The sequence below is a fragment of the Toxotes jaculatrix genome, chromosome 9 (genome assembly GCF_017976425.1).
Source record: "Toxotes jaculatrix isolate fToxJac2 chromosome 9, fToxJac2.pri, whole genome shotgun sequence".
Classification (NCBI taxonomy): Eukaryota; Metazoa; Chordata; class Actinopteri; family Toxotidae; genus Toxotes; species Toxotes jaculatrix.
The window spans coordinates 23,435,134-23,456,316 of NC_054402.1; the positions used below are offsets into that span (position 1 = coordinate 23,435,134).

General features: G+C 43.6%; 1 protein-coding gene across 1 annotated transcript in view; it reads left to right on the top strand.

The window, feature by feature from the left end:
* The first annotated feature begins 1,566 nt into the window (after nt 1-1,566).
* The window catches only part of LOC121187165 (endothelin-converting enzyme-like 1), a 40,943-nt gene continuing 21,326 nt past the window's right edge, over nt 1,567-21,183 (top strand). The window contains exons 1-6 of the mRNA XM_041046305.1: nt 1,567-1,669; nt 7,916-9,117; nt 9,844-9,912; nt 10,751-10,861; nt 11,013-11,105; nt 13,345-13,469. Of these exons, the coding sequence (XP_040902239.1) occupies nt 8,260-9,117; nt 9,844-9,912; nt 10,751-10,861; nt 11,013-11,105; nt 13,345-13,469 (1,256 nt within the window). The 5' untranslated portion in view covers nt 1,567-1,669; nt 7,916-8,259. The remainder of the gene's footprint in view (nt 1,670-7,915; nt 9,118-9,843; nt 9,913-10,750; nt 10,862-11,012; nt 11,106-13,344; nt 13,470-21,183) is intronic.

Sequence of the window (21,183 nt, forward strand, 5' to 3'; positions counted from 1 at the left end):
TAGTAGAGTTGCAAGCTGTAAAAAAGTCAAAACAATGAGCTAAAAGATGCTAAAATGCTTTGCAAAGCTGGGAGAACCATCAAAGTTGAGCGAAAATTCTCTACAATACATGTCCTTTTTATTTATTTTTATTATTTTATTTTAGCACCGGTTGCCCTCAAAGAGTTTCCCTCCTTTGCCATTCACCTGACCCTGCTCTTCCTCTAGACTTCAGCCCTCATTACCCATAAGCCACAGAAAATGTTACAAGCCATCCCTGCCTGTTTTGGTCCCTGTTCTGTAAATCTGCCTGTTGCCCAGAGCCTGTGTTTCTGACCTGCTGCCCTTCTGATACTTGTTAACCTGCCTAAGCCTGTTAGATTTGTTGTGTGTAAAACTGTTGATTTCCCACAAATGTCTGCAAAGTAACTCTAACAGAAGCTGCTCTGCTTCATTTGGGTCCTTTTCCTCATAAGCCGTTCCTGGACCATATTATTTAGCTACTTCTCTTCAGCATTTGTGTCCTAAGTTATTGCTTTGTTCCATTTTACTGAAGTTTAAAGCGAGTGCAATTTTTAAAATTGGCACCTTCTGTTGAGCAGTTTTCTTTTTCATTGTTAATTCAACAAATAAAAGGTCAAAAATCAGCCAGCACTCATCAGCTCTTTCCTCCTCTCACTGAACAATTGAGCTAATGAAATGGCCAGTTAGTTACTCAACTGATTTGCATAATAATATTAGTTGACCTTTTGGTTTGATTAGTTTGGTTTGTGTGACTTTCAGACTACAGGAGATGAATGTTCTCCAGATCTATAGCTAATGTTTAGGAGTTGTTTAGACCACAACATTTATTAAACTAGACTTTGTGATGTTGTAGTATTGTAAAACGCTGCAGCACTATAATTATCAATCAGTGGAATGAGTTGTTTACCCATTGAACTAGTGGGATTGTCTGAATTCAATTCAAATCTGTTTAATCAACACAATAAGAGGGAAACTTACTCTACCATTAATATTGCAGGTGTACTGTACAGCACACAGTTTTTCACTGTAATATTTAGATGATGTCATTTTAATGTGGAAGGGGTTGACTGTGAATGTGCATGAGTCAGCAATGGCTTTTTCTTATGTTTATATTATAATTTAGCGTCAAAATCCAGATTTACAATCAATATCCGTCCACAACAGAATACAAATTACTCAGTAACTCAACTAGTTATAATAAGTTGAAGCATTTACGCTCAAAAATATTTTAGAAAGAGTAAAAAAGTGCATTTGGCTTCATAATCACTCACACAAATACCAATTAAAAGCACGGCAAGTGAAAATGAAATTAAAGAAAATATGTATTTTTTAAAAAATGTACAGTTAGTGGTTATAAGGATCAACATCTGTTCAACTAGAATGTGTGTGCGCGCGCGCACACACACACACACACACACCTCGTTAATCGCCCGCTCTCTCCCCTCCTCTCCTCTCCTCCACCCTCCCCACTCTCTCTCCTCCTTACATCGGAGGCTGTGAGCTGCAGCCGCGGCAGAGAGCGGTGCGGATCCCTGTGTGTGCCGATCTCCGGAGGGGGACCGGATAATCTGGTCGGACATTCAGTGGAGTGGATCTCCTGCATCTAGACACACAGAGCAAAGACACTTTTACATTCCCAGCGGGGATTCTGATTTACTCACCACAGGTAAGCTCTGTTTGCACAAGTTTCCATTACTCTGGGGCTATCCACACCTCAAATGAGCGTACTGAAGCTGGTCCTCCACCAGCCAGTGTGTTCATGTAGTATGGTGTGGCTGGACAGATTAGGAGCTCTTGTAAATCCAAACCTTATCATTTTTTTAAATTATAGAGAGCAAATAATAATAATAAGAATAATAAGAATAAGAATAACAATAAAGAACTTGCACAATTTAACTTGGGAGTCACGTCTTGGCAGCCGACACGCTGATGAGAGGTGTCCACTCGTTTTTTTACGCACTTCCTCATTTGTCCCTCATTTGTTCGTGTTTTCCTCGCGTCCACATGGACAGGTCTAGAAGTGAAGTTTTGACGGTCAGGAATAAGATGCTGCTTTTGGCCAGTTGTCAACACGCTGAAAAGAGAAAAATGGTAAGACTGGATGAGTGGAAACTAACTATATAATAAGATGTGTGTAAAAGTAAGATGATATATACAACTCGGGCTCCTTTTCCTGTTAGGGTTAGTTACAGCTGCAGCAGTAACTGTCTGCTTTGCATCTTTACGCGCCACAAGCTTTGCATCCCCCAAAAGTTTTTACTTATATCTGTATTATTCTTCACCACCACCATTCTTCGGTTTTACGACTCCGTCCATCGTTAGAGACGCGCTTTTCTCTCCATTAGAGAATCCCATTTGAAATCATACAGACTGAGTGCAGCTGTGCTTATTGGGAACCTGACACAAGCTGGAGAACATGACTGACGAGCTTTAAAACACGGATAACGTTTGCGTAAAACACAACCCGTTAAAAGCAGCCTTTAACTGAATGAAATATAAACTTTAGGAATCTCTTTGCCAAGTCTCTCTTTACATAAATAACTACTATTAAATTATTTCGGATAAGTAACTGAGTAAAGATACCAGTATCACAGAGACCCTACAGGCTTGCCAAAATGTACACGTAAATAGGTAAAAATCCTGGTATTTGAAATGTAGTTTGGCATACTTCTCTATTCCAGAAAAGGGGTTTTGGGAGTCATTAAGGTTAATAGAGTTACAGAATGTGAGTGCTTTATACCTGCCAGTCAGTGTGTGTGGGGGGTGTGTGTGTGTGTGCAGTAGAGAGAAAGGAGTGAGTGAATGAGCAAGTTTTTCAAGGGTTCTTCAGGCTTATTGTTCTTCAGAATGACTCTTCAGCTATAATAATGAAATAAAAATAAAGAGCCCAGTGTGCTTCTTCAAAAGGTCGTTAATTTAGCTCGTGTGGGACATTTCGTACAGACGGAGAACACTTAAATAGTTTCTAAGCACCACAAAGGGGGTTCTGCTCTAGTACAAGTCTAAGAAGTATCTCCTGGTACTCTATAGGACCCTTGAGCTGTGTGTCCAAATCTGTCGCTCATACAAACGCACCGTAGCACTCTGCTGCAGCCTCTGGCGACTGGTGATAAGGCTCGAGGGGGCTGACTTCCACGCTGAACCCTCAGAGTGCCGTGAAGCTTTTGGGGGCAGGCTCTGTGACCACTTTGATTAGGGGATAATAAACCCATTTATAGAGGGCTTTCAGGTGACGTAACTCGCCGAGAGGAGATAAAAGCCGAGTTTCCCTCTAAGCTCTAGTTTCTGGGTACCACCAAATATCATCACAAACTGCAGCGGAGAAAAGAAGAGTTTGCTCTCAGTGAACTTGTGTTAAGGGCTGAAGTGTAACTCTGGCTTTCTGGAGAGTGACGGTAACATTAAAAACGTGTAATCGTTTCATTTTGATCATAAGTTTTGAGGCACCAAACACCTCAGCTGCTGAAGTCTTTGTGCATGAGTCCATTTGTGGTTAAACTGCAGGAGATGCACTGTGAGAGTTTATCGGATTACGTGTTTGGTTACAGACGAAAAGGTGGAAGAGTTTTTTTGTTACTATTGATTGGACAGTAAATAATACTGACAGAGTTAGTATTAATGGATATCTTTTACAGTCTTTGTGATGTGCCCCTGGCAATTGTTGACACCTTTGCAATTCCGTTGCTAGACGATGTTGATCCCAAGTGATGTTACTTCTCACTACCGACAAATCTGGCTGCTTTCTCAGCCCAAAGGGAACAAGTTTAATGTGTTTATGTGTTAACTTCCAAAAGCACTAACGCCTATCACTCAGTAAACCTCATGCTGATACACACAGCTTACATTCGAATTAACTATTTAATATGCTTAGTTCAGGAACTGCTTTTAGGAAACAAATCTACACTAGTAAAATATTCACCTTCATTTTTCACAACATTACTGAATCAATCAGTTCACACCACAAACGCCAATGTTTAAAGAGCAGTAATCTATTGAGCCGTTGCTGCACAGCTGAGTTTCCACTGGAACTACTACATTAATTCTAGGAGAACTGTGATCCATCTGCAGAGACTCTGTAACAGCGATGTGATGTGAACCTGACCTGTTAGAGGCCTCCGCTTATTGATTACCCATTGATCTTCACTGTGGATTTATTGTTAGCGGTTAGAGAGGCCAGAGAAAGGTCCACCCAGCCTTCAAAATGTGGCGTTTGTTTAAAGAGCAAGTTAGCAACTTGTTTTGGCTTGAACATGTAGTTCAGAGCCAACTGAACTACTAGTTTACCATCAGCTTAACAAGGCTTCAGCACATTCAGCAGAGACAGAGTGACAGAACTGAGAAAGTGGCATTGCCTCATAATTGAGTGGCAGAGTGTCTCGGGGTCTGTCATCGATTTTTCATAGATTTTTGGGGGTCAAGTGGACAGAGCTATTGAATTGTTTCTGGAAAAAGGAGAATAACTTCTGGTGTAAAGGACACTAAGATGGGGCCAGGATCAACTGACAGTGTCAGAAAGTGAGTGTACGAGTAATTTACTAATAAAAAACGGGGGGCTTAGAGTGAAGTTACTTTTTAAAGATGTTGTGGTTCATTTGGAATTACTAGGACTCTCTGTGGCACCATCTCCAGCACTGGTCCAGGTCCCCGGACCACACTTTGAGAACCCCTGCGATAGGTGGAAGTCATTGTCTGTTGCTCATGTGGGAAAATATATGGGAAATGCTTCACAACTGACAAGGCGCTATGCATCACAAGGTGTGTGTTTTTGGTGCAATTTAAGTGTCCATGCATGTGCTATGTGTGTATGTCTGTGTGTGTGAGAGAGAGGGGGAGGGTGTGTGTGTGTGTGTGTGAGTGTGTGTGAGCAGTAGTATTAGTATAACTCTCAGATATTAGGCCCTGTCATGTTCAGTAAATAGCCATTCATCATGCATGCCTTTCTATGTGATGGTACCCACAAGATCCAATCCATTAGCTATGCGCTGGGTGTCCACTCAGAATGTGATTGTGTGTGTGTGTGTGTGTGCCTGCGCACATGCGTATCATAATTTATTATAATGCTTGAGTTCTGAAATGACAGAAAGTACATGTACATTTGAAAGAGAGGAGAAAGGAGAGAAGTTGTGAGGAGAGAACGCATGTTTTGAGCAATAACTCAATATTATTACAGTGCAATAATGGTGATTTGGTTTCACGGATACAGCATATTTCTGACAGTGTGTGTGTGTGTGTGTGCATGGGTGTAACAAGGCAGAGGATTGATGGATGATATGTTAAATTGATAATGACACTGCACAGAGACACACTATCCTTGACTTTCACCCAGTGTTTTCTCCCACTCTGTGGAATGCACACTCCCCTCACTATACTTCTTATCATTGCTCACTCTGTCGTTGGCGTGTGGAGAGTGTAGACAGACATTTGCTACATGTTGTCATCAGCCGCTTCTCTTCACGTGACGGCCGTGAGCCGCTCTAGGAGCGTGTAATCCCCTCCAGAACCAACATCCAATGAGTAAGCACCCCAATCTTCTGTGTTCAGAATATGTTGGGTGATTCTGCAAAATGCAGGATTACGTACAGTATTTGGTTGAACTTTGATTTCCATATCTTCTATGTTATTTGTTTCTATGATAGTTAGCACACAGCAGGATGGCTAGGCAGCTAAAAGATTAAAATCTGGGATTACACACTATGCCAGTGATTACAGTGTATACTTCTTCCATTTTTCCTACACCACTGATTTCCATTCGTTTGTGTGAAGTACTAAAATCAATTTGCCGACTCTTGAAATTTGTTTAAGATGTGTAACGCATCACAGATTTTTGGCTGTTACATTATAACTGCATGTCAGTGATAACACAAAGACCAAGTGTAGTGTTGTGTTACCTCAACACGATAATGTTATTTTGACAAATAATGAATACGGATTTGATGTTCACTGTGATGGATTATACAATTAAGAGGAGACTTTCAAGAGAATGCTAAGAGATTTTTATAATGTGTGTTTTATAATGGAGTTTTTGACTTCTGTGATATGTAGCTGTGTTTCTATAAATGAGTCCCTGATTTTCTTACCTTGCGTATGTTCTTGAGGTTGCACAATGATGCATGAATGCAGAGGTGATATAGTACAAAGTCCTGCCAATAGTTTCACAATATTCAGCTGATCAACAGGTGGAGGTAACATGCCAGGATATCTAGCGTAGACAGAAGAAGAATGGTAGCTAGCAAACATGGATGTAAACAGTGCTGGGTTTAAAATTGAAAATGTTTTATGATGAATAAAAGGGATTCGGCACATTGGTTAGAGCTCAAGGATAAACACAGTGGTGTGTAACACTGCATGCATGCCTTTGGTTTGTTTACAAGACAACTGGACGGGGCACCTTTAGTGGAAAAGCCGATGGATGTCTGGAATACTAGAACAAATGAATTAATATCAATAAAACACCACGGCGTGGTGAGAAAAGTGTCTAGCAGTAATGGGCTAAAACATACAAAACCACAGCTGTGGTCCTGACATCTCTGATGCAGATATGGACAGCAGGGCGGACAGCAGAGGAACACAGGCTTCTGGTCACACCACAGTGCCTTTCTGATGTGAGTTGTGGATTTTCCATGCTATCAGTCATTTTGAGCAGTGCTGACCCTCTCAGACATGACCAGATGACAAAATTTATGTCATGCACCCGAGATCTCTGTAGCTGTACACAAGAATTTTACCTCTGCACCACCCATGCACCCATTTCCCTGTATTCTGTCATTCACCTCCACCCCAAAACAATACCTGTTCACCATCCATCTGCCATTCCCACAAGATTTTTACTACCACTTCTCACGGGATGAGATCCCAAATGCACATCTCTGTTTGCCTGTAAACCTGTAACTGAGCTTCTTATTTCTTTCTATCATTTTGTCTTTCTTTCCTACTTTTTTCTTCTTTCTTTCCTCTTATCTACATGGAGCACTCCCATAAAACCAGAGCAAGCTTGTTAAAGACATCAGTGCTGAAGTTTGCTATTCTAAGAGGAGATAACGGATCAATTTTCACAGATCGCCTTCACAGCTCTCAGCAAGTTCAGTGCCTAGCCACTGAAAACACACACACATGCAAGCAAACAAGCACACACACACAAACAGAAGGGCTTGCTAACTCACATTGGAACAGCATCCAAAAAAACAATTTATCAGTCTCTCTGTCTAGAGCCTTGTGATATTGCCTACAGGCTACATGTAGAATGCATCAGCAGAGGCAAAGGCAAATATCTATAAAATGTTTTTCACATGGTTGTTTGTGTGGTGTTGCCATATTATGCCAGCCCATGTACATGCAGCAAATCCAGTGTCTGATAGGGCTGACTTGAAAAAGTACTAAACATCAGCATAAATGAAAACACTCAGTAATGTATGTGCATATGATTTATATTCTGGTACCTGCTTGTAATGTGATAACTTGTTATTCCTTTAAAATCTCCATAGAGTATCAGCTGATACCCCCTCTGCTGTAATTGTGTGTGTGGTGTGTCTTCATTTTGGTGAGACAGAGGACATAAATTGTCCCTGTCCCTCTGTAATAATAAAAAGTTTTACATCAATTTGGACTGACACAGACTAAGTTATGGTGATTGCCACACCTCTCCATGTCCAGCTGATGCTCGGTTCTTTTCTCGTGTCTCCGCTGATCTATCCAAGGCCATGAGTCACTCTGGGGCATCTTCTCCCTGAGGGATGACTGTCACCAATCAATTCAACGGCTTTAGCCGACAAACAACAGAACGAAAACAAAGCGGGAAAATGTGCCAAAACAGACGCTATTTTATCATTCTCTGCTGTTGTAATCGTGGATTCAATTTCCTATCTTTCCCTTGACTTACAGCCCTCCACTGTCTCATTTCTATTTTTATCGACAGGTGACCTGTAACTGGTTGGAGAAAAAGAGGAGATGAGAACAAATGGAAAGGGAGCAGAGAGAGAGAGAGGATGAGTGAGAGAGAGCAGGACCCAAGAGATTCCTCATGCACAATGGGAGCCCCTCGCTTTGCCGACTTTTGATTTTAAAAGAATAAAGACTTTGCCTAAAGAAGCCCAACAGGATTTTAACTTCGCTTTAGTGTTTTACCCTGTAGTGGAAGTCCTCCCTTTTGTCTCAGGAGTTGTAGTCATGACAGCACTCTGAACATAGAAATAAGTCCTCTTTTCAATCCTTTCTCCCTAAAACTGTCTGCCACTTTTTACCTAGTAACAGTCCTTTGCCATGGAGAAGACGTACTCACTAACAGCCCACTATGATGAGTTTCAGGAAGTAAAATATGGCGGTCGCTTCAGCAGTGACATCCTCAGCAATGGCATGACCCTTCACCTGGGGGGCAGCCTGGACCGTCATATGGGGCGAGGACGAGGAGGGACCTGGTCAAATGGTCGAAACAGAGATCTGAGCAATACCAGCAGCAGCGGAGGGCTGCCTCGATGGAGTCGGAGGGAGATCTGCCTCCTCTCTGCGCTGGTCTTTGCATCAGGCATGTGCGTTATCTTGGGCAGCATGCTGGCACTCAAGTACATTTCCTTGGATGCCCAGCAGGACCCACAGTGCCGACAAGACTGCCAACGTAAACGTTCCCTGCTGCGCACGGCTCGCTTCGTTCAGGCCAATATTGACCCAACTATCCAGCCCTGCCAGGACTTCTACTCCTTCGCCTGTGGCGGTTGGCTGAGACGGCACGGCATCCCCGAGGACAAACTCAGCTACGGCATCATCACAGCTATAGGGGAGCACAATGAGGAGAAGCTACAGCGCCTCCTGCTGGAGCCAATACGGAGGCATGGGCCCAACTCGGCAGAGCGCAAGGTCAAGGAGTTCTATAGATCCTGCGTCAACATCCAGGAAATCGACAAGCTGGGCTCTGACCCCATGACGGAGGTGATAGACAGTTGTGGGGGGTGGGACCTGGTGGGGGCTCCTCCTGGTGCCGCTGGGTGGGAGAGAGAGGGTGCCCCACAAAGGCCGGACTTCAATGAGCTGCTGTACAGGACCCAGGGAGTGTATAGCACCGCCGTCTTCTTCTCCCTCACTGTCAATGTGGACGACAAAAATTCCTCCAGGAATGCTATCAGGGTGAGAATAAGGATGTTTGGAAGCTGCATGTATTGGTGAATGCGAGATGTGAGTTTATGAGACCTTGGATGTATTTGATTTGTGGAAAATCCTTCAAAAACAGCACAGTCATGGGACATTAAAGGCGTGTTCGTACTGAACACAGAACAAATTGTTATTCACATGAATTTGTCCAGCTAACCTGCTTCCTCTCTCTAGTCCCTGTACAAAAAAAATGTTTTTGCACCACTTGAGCTCTTAATACGACCGAGACAACTAAATGTCTTTATATGAGATCACACCAGTCATCTAAAATTAACACTGTGTTCATTCTGAACACACATTAACAATGATGATATCCTATTAGGTGCAACAACAGCTCTGAATCAGTGAATGAAATTCCTTGTAAGGTTTTGTGACAGCTGTGTGGCACAGGAAAGCTTCCACAATATTAAAGCTGAGCAATATTTGGCCAATATCTGAGATTTAATAAAAGGTAAAACTTCAGTCCAGCAAACATAATGTGGCCTTTATTCATTTAATGTTATAAATAATTTATATGTTTAGCAGCTTGTAAATGCTGGCATTATTTCAGATGATTAAAATATTAACCAACCTTTGAGAATGCATCTGTTCTAAGCTTAGCAACACATATGTGACATATGTGACTATGTACCAGAAAATTAAGGAAAAAAAAACATATGAGCTTTTAACTCTGTGTGTGTGTGTGTGTCTGTGTGTGTGTAGATTGATCAGGAGGGGCTCACGCTTCCTGAGAGAAGCCTCTATCTGGGACAGGATGAGGACAGTGTGAAGGTAAATATGTCCTCCTTCTCTTCCTTTCGTCTCCAATTTGTCCACCTGCTGTCCTGACCACAAGTAATTGGACAGCTACACATTTTGCTTTCTTCAGGTTTTGTCCTTCAGCACACTCAATTTAGAATAAAATAATAGATACTACACTAAAGAGCCAAGTCTCAGTTTTAATTTGAGTAGGTTTAAATCATTATAGAAAGAACTGTGTGGTAGATATAGTCCTTAAAAACATACTGCACGTTGTTTAGGGGTTCAACAGTAATTGGGCAGATACACACACAAATTCAAACTTTGACCCACACAAATCAGCAGACATTTTATCTTCCCTGGTGATTCTCTCCCAGACCTTCACTGTGGCTCAGTCAACTCTGAGCCACATGTGAGCTCCTCTGTTCATGAACTACCGTTCTTTCTATATTGAGGTAAACCCACTCAAATCGAAATCTGAGACTTGGCACTTTAATGTAGTGTCTATTATTTAATTTCAAACTGAAGCACAGAGCTTCAGCACGTGTAGCTGTGTAAATACTAGGGGTTTCCTTATTTTACCTCATACTTGACTTCCTTTAGGTTCTTTCTCTCCTTCCTAACCTCCCCTTCTCCTGTCTTCTATTCTTCCCTCAATTCTTCTTGTCCCTCCTTTAGTCTACTCCTCCTCCATCTGTCCTACTGAACCGTCTCTCTCTCTCCTCTTCATCAATCCACCTGTTTTCCTCTGTCACCCGCTGTGCTTTTGTTATCCTGTCCACTTCGCCACATGTCCCCCTCGTCACTGGCCATTACTGATGATGTTGCGGCTCCTTCTGTCTATTACCACTGATGTCACTGTGCTTCTCAGATCCTGGCGGCGTACAAGGCCCTGATGGAGCGCTTGCTGAGCATGCTGGGAGCTGACAACGCCACGCAGAAGTCCAAGGAGATTATACAGCTGGAGACCCGTCTGGCCAATGTGAGTTGATTGCGCGTGCGTGTGAGCATGTTCATGTGTGTGTTCATGTGCGTGCGTGTGTGTGTGTGTGTGTGTGTGTGTGTGTGTGTGTGTGTGTGCGTGCGTGCGTGCGTGTGTGCTCAGAGTTGAGTAAAATCTCCTCTCTTTCCAGATCACTGTGTCAGAATATGATGACCAAAGAAAGGACATCAGCACCATGTATAACCGCATCACCCTGAGGCAGCTACAGCGCATCGCTCCCAGTGTGAGTACTGCACACACACGCGCACACATGCACAGACACACCACACACATACACACACACAAAGTACATATACATCATTTGTATGTGTGTGTGTGCACATGCATTTTGGACAGCAGCAGGCACATACACACAGAGACGTAAGTGACTCACAAAAGCCCACCCTGCAGGGATCAATGGTTGGCTTGGGGGCAGGGGGGGGTGTATTGGAAATGATGGAGGGAGGGGAGGGAAGAGAGTGAAAGACATTGGAGACACATGGAGGGAAAGACAAGAGGGAGGAGTCTCTCCTCTGAAGCAGCGGGAACACCAACAGAGAATCCTCAAGATGTTCCATGGGCGACGAATGGAGGGAAAGAGGGGGGATGGAAACTGGGAATGTAGTGAGAGGAAGATAAAGAGTTAGATTTTTAGCTTCTCAGCCAAAAAAACTACACACAGAGAAAAAGAGACAAGTGTGGAAATAAAAGGAGTGTGAGAGGCGCTGACAAGGAAAAGGAGAAACTTGGAGAGAAGCAGATTAGAAGCTGAAGATTCAACCAGAGCAGAGTGAATGCTGCGAAAAGGCTTCAGTGTACTGCTGCTATTTATCTGCTTTTGCTTGGAGTCCAAGCGCAAGTAAAACCCTGGAGCTCTGTCACTCACAATTTGAACTCAGAGTAAAAAAAATCTACAGTTACAAGGATGCTGGCATGAAATTAAGTAACCACAAAAAAACCACACAAATACAACCATGGTTTCCAAGAAGGAAAGGCAAAAAGATTAAATAATGGAATTTATCGTGAATGATCTAAAGCATTTGCTTTTCTGGCTTGTTAACCTTTAAAGCAAAGCAATTTCTACACACAGTCTCTTGTTATAGAATTAATTGTAAACCAAAGAGTGATGTTTAACTTTTTAAGCCTTGACATGTAAATCTAACGTTTCCAGCTCTCTGACGACCTAAAAATAAAATTCATGGGGAGGTCTAAGAAATACAATGAAATGCATTTACATGCAGAAATGTTAAAGCTGAAGGTAGCACAGAACAGGCAGCGAGATGAATCTGCCTGGCATGGATACTGTCCCCCAAATGTATACAGACTATGAATATAAGATAATGAATACATTTTGAAAGGCATCATTTATGTCTTAAGGTCTCATAAACATAAACGACTCAATATGCAAAATATTATTCCTTATTTATCAAACAGAAAAAATGACCTTTATCAGTCATTAAATTATTAAACACATTAAAAATGTCACAATGTCGGAGGATTCAAATTCTAAATGAAGGTATCCAAGCTACTGACAACATGGATCACACTTTTACTTCATTCTCAACTTTAACTATTTGGATTATTTATTCCCAGGAACATTGTGCCTGGTGCTCCTGTTTTGCCTACTTTAGGCCTACTGCCAGCAGCAAGCTCTGAGTCTGTTTGATTACAGACCAGGTCACAGGAAGACCCATAGCCAGGGCAAATTTTTATTGAGGTTCAACAGCAGCAGTGGGGGTTGCGGATAGATTTTTTTCTTTTTTTTTTTTCAATTTCCTTCAGTACAGAGTTGAAACTTGTATCTACTTGTAAATGCACTTTTAATCTGCCTGATTCTCTGCTGTCTGTATCATCATCCTCTGCATCTTCTTTTAAGAAGATGTTCACCAAACAATATAAGGTTACAGTATTATTAGATAATATAATGTGTGATTTGACAGTAATGAGGGCTCTCATATTGTGTTTTGGGGTTCATGGCTCTTTAAAATTGAATTCTGTGGTCGGCTCCTGTGCACTTACAGCATTCAGGATGGTGCACACTGTGCATCCTTACAGGAAGAGCTAGACAGTTTTCGATTTGCTCACTTTGCCCTTTTTACAGCTCTGCCACAACTTGATATCCACAGGAGCTCTTAAAATGATTTTACCGGGGCTACAAAAATTGTTTTCATTCAAAAAAAAAAAAAAAAAGAGTCTAGAGGTCCAGACCTCAGGGATCTCAGTGGTGGCTACAGTGGTGGCCATGGATCTTATGTTACTAGGTCAACTCTATAATTGACTTGAATGTAATTGTGTTATTGTGGTTAGTTAGTGGGTCAGTTCTGGTTCGAAACTTTGGGGTTGTGAAGCAGGTATGGATTTGCAGGTAGAGCAAATCTGACAAATGTATATGATTAAGATTGATTGATATTGATTGATTGATTGATTGATGATTTCTGAGAGGGTAAACAGTATGACTCTTCCTATCATTCCTTCTCTCACAGCTTCACTGGAAACGCTTGCTGGACAGAATCTTCCACGACAACTTCTCCGAAGATGAAGAGATCGTGGTGCTCGCTACTGACTACATACAGAAAGTCTCTGACATCATTAAGACCACTTCGAAGAGGTAAAAAAGAGAGAATGGGAAGCTGGGTGGGGGTTGAGGGTTGTGGTTGTGGAGCAGGGAGAGAAAGATGAGGGCACTGAGGTGCATGGAAAATCGATGAAATTAGACACATGCATTTTTGAGTGTACTTTTTGAGCGTGAGTAAGCGCTTTTGTTCGAGGTTGTTTTGTGTGTGTTTGTGTGTGCGTGTCTTGCCTTTGGTTTAGGGCTGTCACTATAATTTTGGCTACAACGAAGGGTCATGAGGTGTATGGATTAGTTTTTGGGTGTTGCTATGCATGTATTTATGTGCACATTTGTGCTTATGTGTATTTGAGGTGAGTCACTGTTGGGTGAACTTCCACTTCTACTGCAGCTGATTATTATTGATCTGCACCTGCAGACTCAGACAGACGCACATGGACAGACACACACACACACACTCTTTCTTTCCCCTTCCTCTTCTTGACAGACTCCAGGGGAGGCCTTAGAGGGCTGCTGCACGTCAGGATGTGTGTTACAGCCACTGACAGCTCGCCAATAGTCACTGTGCTCTACACAAATACACAACAGCTCTCAGCCCTCATGGATGGCTGACTGGCTGTATGACTGGCAGCTGGATTACTTGCTTGTCAATTATGTCTGAGACTGGATACATGTCTGTCTGTCTGTCCATGTGTCTGTCCGTCTGTCCGCAGTATAACCTATTCACACATTTTGATGATCTCATGACCCAGCAGCTCATGACATTAACCAATATTATAGCAACACTTGGTAATTTTATCACTTTCCACTCATTTCTGATACCAGCTCACCATGTTGTCACCATTATGTTTTCTGCCAAAACAGAAACAGGCATCAACAGGCACTACACCAGGCCTGTCTGAATCTCTGAACAAATCTGTGTTGTAGGCTGTAATTCGGTGGTCTGAAGCCAATTTGACTGCTACCTTTAATACACAGCGTAGGTTTAGGTTAGCTAAAATGTCACATTTATCTTCCTGTTTGGTAACGTGGTGGGTAGCATAGCTGAGTCTAAACCCCTCATTACAAAAATGAAAGCATGTATGAGAGTTCAGTGGTGCGAAAACCATTGGCACTGGTTCACACAGATGTGGACCAGTGATATGTTCAGATGAGTCAGCCTTCACCATGTGTGGCGTACACCAAGAGAACGGTACAGGCCTGAATGTTTGAGCCCTATAGAGAGGAGATCCTGTGGCTCTGTTATGCTGTGGGGGGCATTTTGCTGACATGGTTTGGGTCCATATGTCCTCTCAGGGGGGAAGGGTCACTGCAAATTGTTCTGAATCATCACCTTTGTCCTATCATGAGACATTTCTAGCCTGATAGGAGTGGCCTTTTGCAGGATGACATCCATAATGCACAAGAGGTCACTGAATAGTTTGATAAGTATGAAGATGATATGAATCATATGCTGTGGCCTTCATAGTTAACTGATCTCAATCCAGCTGAACATCAATGGGAGCTTTTGGAACAAGGGGTTACACAGTGCTCTCTATAACCATCATCGTAACATCAAGTGAGGGAATATCTTTAGGACGAATGGTGTTCATCCCTCCAGTGGAGTTAAGAGATTTGTAGAATCAATGCCAAGACTGTCTGAGGCTGTTCTGGGGTGGCCCAACACCTCACTAAAGCACTTTATGTTTGGGGTTTCCTTTAACTTGTCACTTATCCGTAGTTTTTAATCACAACACTCCAGCATGCACACACATTGTGTTGGGGCCATATAATTTGGGGATTTCTAATCCCCTTTGTAAAAGTACAGGTATCTTTGCCAGTGTCCCATCCATTACTCCAGGTTCACATCTCCTCAGTTTGCAGAAGCCAGATTTGATCTTCGGGCTCTTCTTTTGTTGTTTACCAATCTTCCACTTGAGTTGTCTGTCCATCCATCCTCCCTGATGACTTCAATAATAGACTACACTAAGCTTCAATCATCCTCTCTCCTAGCCTTTTGTTCCCTCCACCTGTGTCTATTTGACATCCTGTCTTCTATCCCTTTTATCGTTTGTTCACTCAGTCAGCTACAGTTTTTGGTTGATATGTGCTTCAGTGGGGAGTTGCACACCCTACTTTTACTTTGTTTTGGAATCAAATGTTGGTCGTAGTTTTGGTATATGACAACAAAAGATGCAGCATTTATCTTACTAAACCTGCTTCAGCTCACCATCTATCTGTTAAAACTGGACAAAAATAAACACATCTTACTAAGCAGTTTGGGATAGACACCCTCAGAATGACATGGAGAGAGGACAGCCAGGAAAATTGCAGACTACAGAAACCAAAAGAAACAAGAATATATTGTCGGTGAAGACCATGTAGTAGTTTGTTTGCCTGTTGAGGTTGCTTCAAACATCGACCAGATGCATTGTTCACGATTTGGAGCTATACACACTGCTCTCTGCTTGACTACAGAAACCACCTACGATTCAGCCTGAGAAGCCAGACTCACAGCTTACATAGGCTATAGGTTCCAGGTTAAAAGGCCACATAGCTTAAATGATTCACAGAACCAGCACAGAATGAGAGTGTGAGATAGGTCAATCACCACTGACAATTTGAATGAAAAAGCTGATTATTTATTCCAGAAATTGACATTACATCTGCTCAGTGCAGGCTTGGAGAAGGTCAGTCATTTCAACAACTAATTTCATAACTAGCCATCTACACCAAGAGTGAGGAAAGATAGTCACTTACCTGGAAGCAAAAGAAAGATAATTCCACACCGGATGAAACAAACAACAGATGGGTGAAGAACCTGACAGGGAACCTAGCAAGAGAAAGATATCAGAAAACAGAAATTAGCACTCATGTGGGGAGCGGCTCTCTACTTATCAGTCTTGGTTTGAGCTAAATGCTAATATCAGCATGCTCACAGTGACAGTGCTAATGTGCTGATTTAATCATGACATGTTGGCAGAACAGGAAAAACACCCTGTATTTTGACTTGGGAAGGTAGTTAGCCCTATTCCTAGCCATGTAGTCTAGTCACACCAGATAAACAGCCTAAATTATTTATTGCAGTTCATTACCAAATTGAAACTAGACACAAAGTGTATAGCTTCAATAAAATTTTTCTAACTTGATTGTATTTGTATTATTTTTATTTTGCTGTAACTGCCAGGGGTGGTGTATTTGCAGTGATTTTGCCAACAGTTTGTTGACATGTTTTTAATTCTTTTCATCAAGTGGGAAACGCCGGGGGCTGATGTGAACGTTATTTTCCATTCTGCTGCTTGTAATGTGACTGCAGCATTAGTAAGCATGTTCTCCATCTTAGATTAGCATGTTAGTGTGCTATCATCATCATCATCATCATCTTCCGCTTATCCGGGGCCGGGTCACGGGGGCAGCAATCTAAGGAGGGACGCCCAGACTTCCCTCTCCCTGGACACTTATTCCAGCTCTTCCGGGGGAACCCTGAGGCGTTCCCAGGCCAGCCGAGAGACATAGTCCCTCCAGCGTGTCCTAGGTCTTCCCCGGAACACCTCCCTAGGGGCATGGCATAGACTTTCCCAGGGAGGCTGAGGAGTGTGATCCCCCTATAGTTGGAGCACACTCTCCCCCTTCTTGAAAAGAGGGACCACCACCCCTCTGCCACTCCAGGGGTACTGTCCCCGACTGCCACGCGATGTTACAGAGGCGTGTCAGTCAAGACAGCCCTGCAACATCCAGATACCTGAGGTACTCGAGATGGACATCCACCCCCGGTGCCTTGCCACCAAGGAGCTTTTTGACCACCTCAGTGACTTCAGCTTGGGTGATGGATGAGTCTGCCCCCGAACTCCCATCCCCTGTTTCCTCAACGGAAATTGTAACAGTGGGATTGAGGAGATCTTCAAAGTATTCTTTCCACCGTCCAATAATGTCCCCAGTCAAGGTCAACAGCTCTCCGCCTCCACTATAAATAGTGTTGGGAGAGCACTGCTTCCCTCTCCTGAGGCACCAGATGGTTTGCCAGAATCTCTTTGAGGCCGACCGATAGTCCTCCTCCATGGCCTCACAGAACCTCTCCCAGATCCGAGTTTTTGCCTCTACAACCTCCCCGGCTGCGGCCCTCTTGGCCTGTCGGTATCTGTCAGCTGCCTCGGGAGCCCCACAAGCCAACCAGGCCCGATAGGACTCCTTCTTCAGCTTGACGGCATCCCTTACTTCCGATGTCCGCCACGACAGGCACCGGAGACCTTATGACCACAGCTCCGGACAGCCGCATCAACAATAGAGGCAGAGAACATGGTCCACTTGGACTCAATGTCCCCAGCCTCTCTCAGTATCTGGTTGAAGCTCTTCCGGAGGTGGGAGTTGAAGACCCCCCTGACAGAGGGCTCAGCCAGACGTTCCCAACAGACCCTCACAATACGTTTGGGCCTGCCAAGCCTGTCAGGCCTCCTCCCCCGCCAGCGGATCCAACTCACCACCAGGTGGTGATCAGTTGACAGCTCAGCCCCTCTCTTTACCCGAGTGTCCAAGACATACGGCCGAAGGTCAAATGACACGACCACAAAGTCGATCATTGACCTTCGGCCTAGGGTGTCCTGGTGCCATGTGCACTGATGGACACCCTTATGCCTGAACATGGTGTTCATTATGGACAAACTGCGACTAGCACAGAAGTCCAACAACAGAACACCATTCGGGTTCTGATCGGGGAGGGCGTTCCTCCCAATCACACCCCTCCAGGTGTCACTGTCACTGCCCACGTGGGTGTTGAAGTCCCCCAGCAGAATGACAGAGTCCCCGGTCGGAGCACTGTCCAGTACCCCTCCCAGGGACTCCAAGAAGGTCAGGTACTCTACACTGCTGTTCGGCCCATAGGCCAAGACAACAGTGAGAGACCTCTCCCCAACCCGAAGGCGCAGGGAGGCGACCCTCTCATTCACCGGGGAAAACTCCAACACATGGATGCTAAGCTGGGGAGCTATAAGCAAGCCCACACCAGCCCGCCGCCTTTCACCACGGGCATCTCCAGAATAGAAGAGAGTCCAGCCTCTCTCAAGGAGTTGGGTCCCAGAGCCCAGACTCTGCGTGGAGGTGAGCCTGACTATTTCTAGTCGGTACCTCTCAACCTCCCACACAAGCTCAGGCTCCTTCCCCCCCCAGTGAGGTGACATTCCATGTCCCGAGAGCCAGTTTCTGTGCCCTGAGATCGGGTCGCCGAGGCCCCTGCCTTCGACCACCGCCCAATTCACACTGCACCGGCCCCCTACGTTTCCTCCTGCAGGTGGTGGGTCCACGGGAGGACGACCCCACGTCATTCCTTCGGGCATTGCCGGGCCGGGCCGGGCCCCATAGGGAGAGGTCCGGCCACCAGGCGCTCGCGTGCGTGCCTCAAACCCAGGCCTGGCTCCAGGGTGAGGCCCCGGCTGCGCCATACCGGGCGACATAGCTGGCCTTGTTTTAAATATAGTCATAGGAGGCTTTTGAACCGCTCTTGGTCTGACCCGTCCCCCAGGACCTGTTTGCCTTGGGAGACCCTACCAGGGCAATGAGCCCCGACAACATAGCTCCTAGGATCATTCGGGTACTCAAACCCCTCCACCACGATAAGGTGACGGTTCAAGGAGGGGGTTAGTGTGCTAGCACTTGCTAATTAGCTCAAAACACAAAGTGCAGCTGAGGCTGATGGAAATGTTTTGCAGGTACACTATGCCCATAAAGTTGGAATAATTTTGTTTTCAGACACATTCCTTTTTTTATTCTTATTTATACACATCAGTAATCACATTGGAAGAGACTGATCAATAAAGTTTTGAGAAGATGTACACTTTATCTGGCAAGAATAAATCACATTGTCAGAATCATTTCATGAGAAGAGGTCAAATATATTTTATTCCAACTTTATGGGCAACAGTGTATTTTGTATATTTGGTCATAAACCAAAAGACGAGATAATAAAAGTTTTTTTCAGCTTATCCCAAGGGGAACTTTAATGTGTGTTCCAAACTTCATGGCAATCCATCTTCAAAACTACAAATGTCAGAGTCATGGGGGCACCAGAGGAAAAGTCAGGGAATTATCAGCATAATTAGGATTCATCCTCTGGGGACTGTGAAAGTCTGTAGAAAATGTCATGGCAATCGATTCAGTAGTTGTTGAAATATCTGTGTGGACCACAGGCCATCTGACAGACATCATCTGTCTTATTGTTATCCCTAGAGCCACAGCACTAATGTGGTTAAAAATAGAATGACATAATGGCAACTAAAAATAATATAAATGGGAAGAAAGCAAATGCTCATATTTGACAGTTGTGTTCAAGGTAAATCTACACTGAAATTTCAGTTTCACTAAAAAAACCTCCTTTGACATCACAAGCTGAACTTCTGGCTAATGTCTTTGATTGATTCTTTTTTATGTGGGATATATAGAGTTGATATTTTCTATGGTATCAGTGCATTAGTTTGATCAAGCGAGAATGAATAAGCCACTTCCATGACAGCCCATTTGTTCATATGAAGCCCCTGCACATCTGATCTAACACACAGAGGTATGAGTCCTGTAGGGGCACACATGCACACGCACACACACACACACACACACACACACACAATTCCATTGTAGTTGGAGTCAGGGGGTGTAGCAGAGTTGTTGGCCCGTTGTATCATTGTCCAGTAGAGCAGATGGTGAGATGGTTTTGTTCCTCTCAAGGCCACTAATGGACCACAGAAAAACTCTTTTGTACTCTTTCGTACTCTGTTGAACTCTGTCAGTCACTTGCACACATACACACATACACATATCAAGTCCAAGAGCACTTGAATATATAACCCAGTTGGAAGGGTTGGTCTAGACTGTTGTATAAATACAGAGAAACAGTATATGTATAAATATTTGTATAAATACAGAAGTTTGGATTCTTAAAACCCAAAATACAATTTTTTGTTAAATTGGAGAAACAGTTTGAAGTTGCACTCTGAGAGGTGAAAAGGTGTTGCACGCGTCAACACATACAGGTGCTTCATCTGTAGTGTCTCGCGATGACAGCATGGATGGTTAAAAATGAATGGATCAAACTTCTTTCTATCATCTTACTCTCTTCCTTCCATTTTATACCTTTTCTTCCATGCTGTCCTTTTTTCTTTTTCCTTCTTTCTTTTCCCTCCTTTCATCTGTTGCTATTTCGTTTGTAACTGTTTTTTCCCAGTCTTCCTTACATCTTCCTTTTCATACTGTCTCGCACCCTGTTATTTTCTTTGCCTCTTTGTCTTTCGCCTGATTTTACCATCTTTCCTGGTAAAACCCTAGGTGTTTTTCTTCGTTTTTCCATCCATTCACTCATGAATCTTTCAAATTCTATCCAATCCTTTCCTCTTTCTACCCATCATTTTTTCTTCATCATTTCTTTTCTCCTCTTTCTTCATCCTCAGTGGTTTGCTATTGACAACTCTGTCTATCCATTGCATTCTCATTTTCTCTCTGTCCATACCTCTATCCCTCCATCAATGACAAGGCACGCTCTCCATCGTTACAGGCATCTATTGACTGAGTCCTTCTCCCCATTGTTCTCTCTCCCTCCATCCCTCCAATATTCTCACATTGATGGCTTTCCCATCATACAAGGCTACTGACAAGAGAAGTCACACCTCTGTCTCCTCATCCTCCATCCATCTTTCTTTTCTTCTCTCTCCCTCCACTGTGTATATGTGTGTGCGGTCCCCATGCACTGCAGTGACTGCAGCCAATCCCATTAGCCAGATGAGCAGGCCTC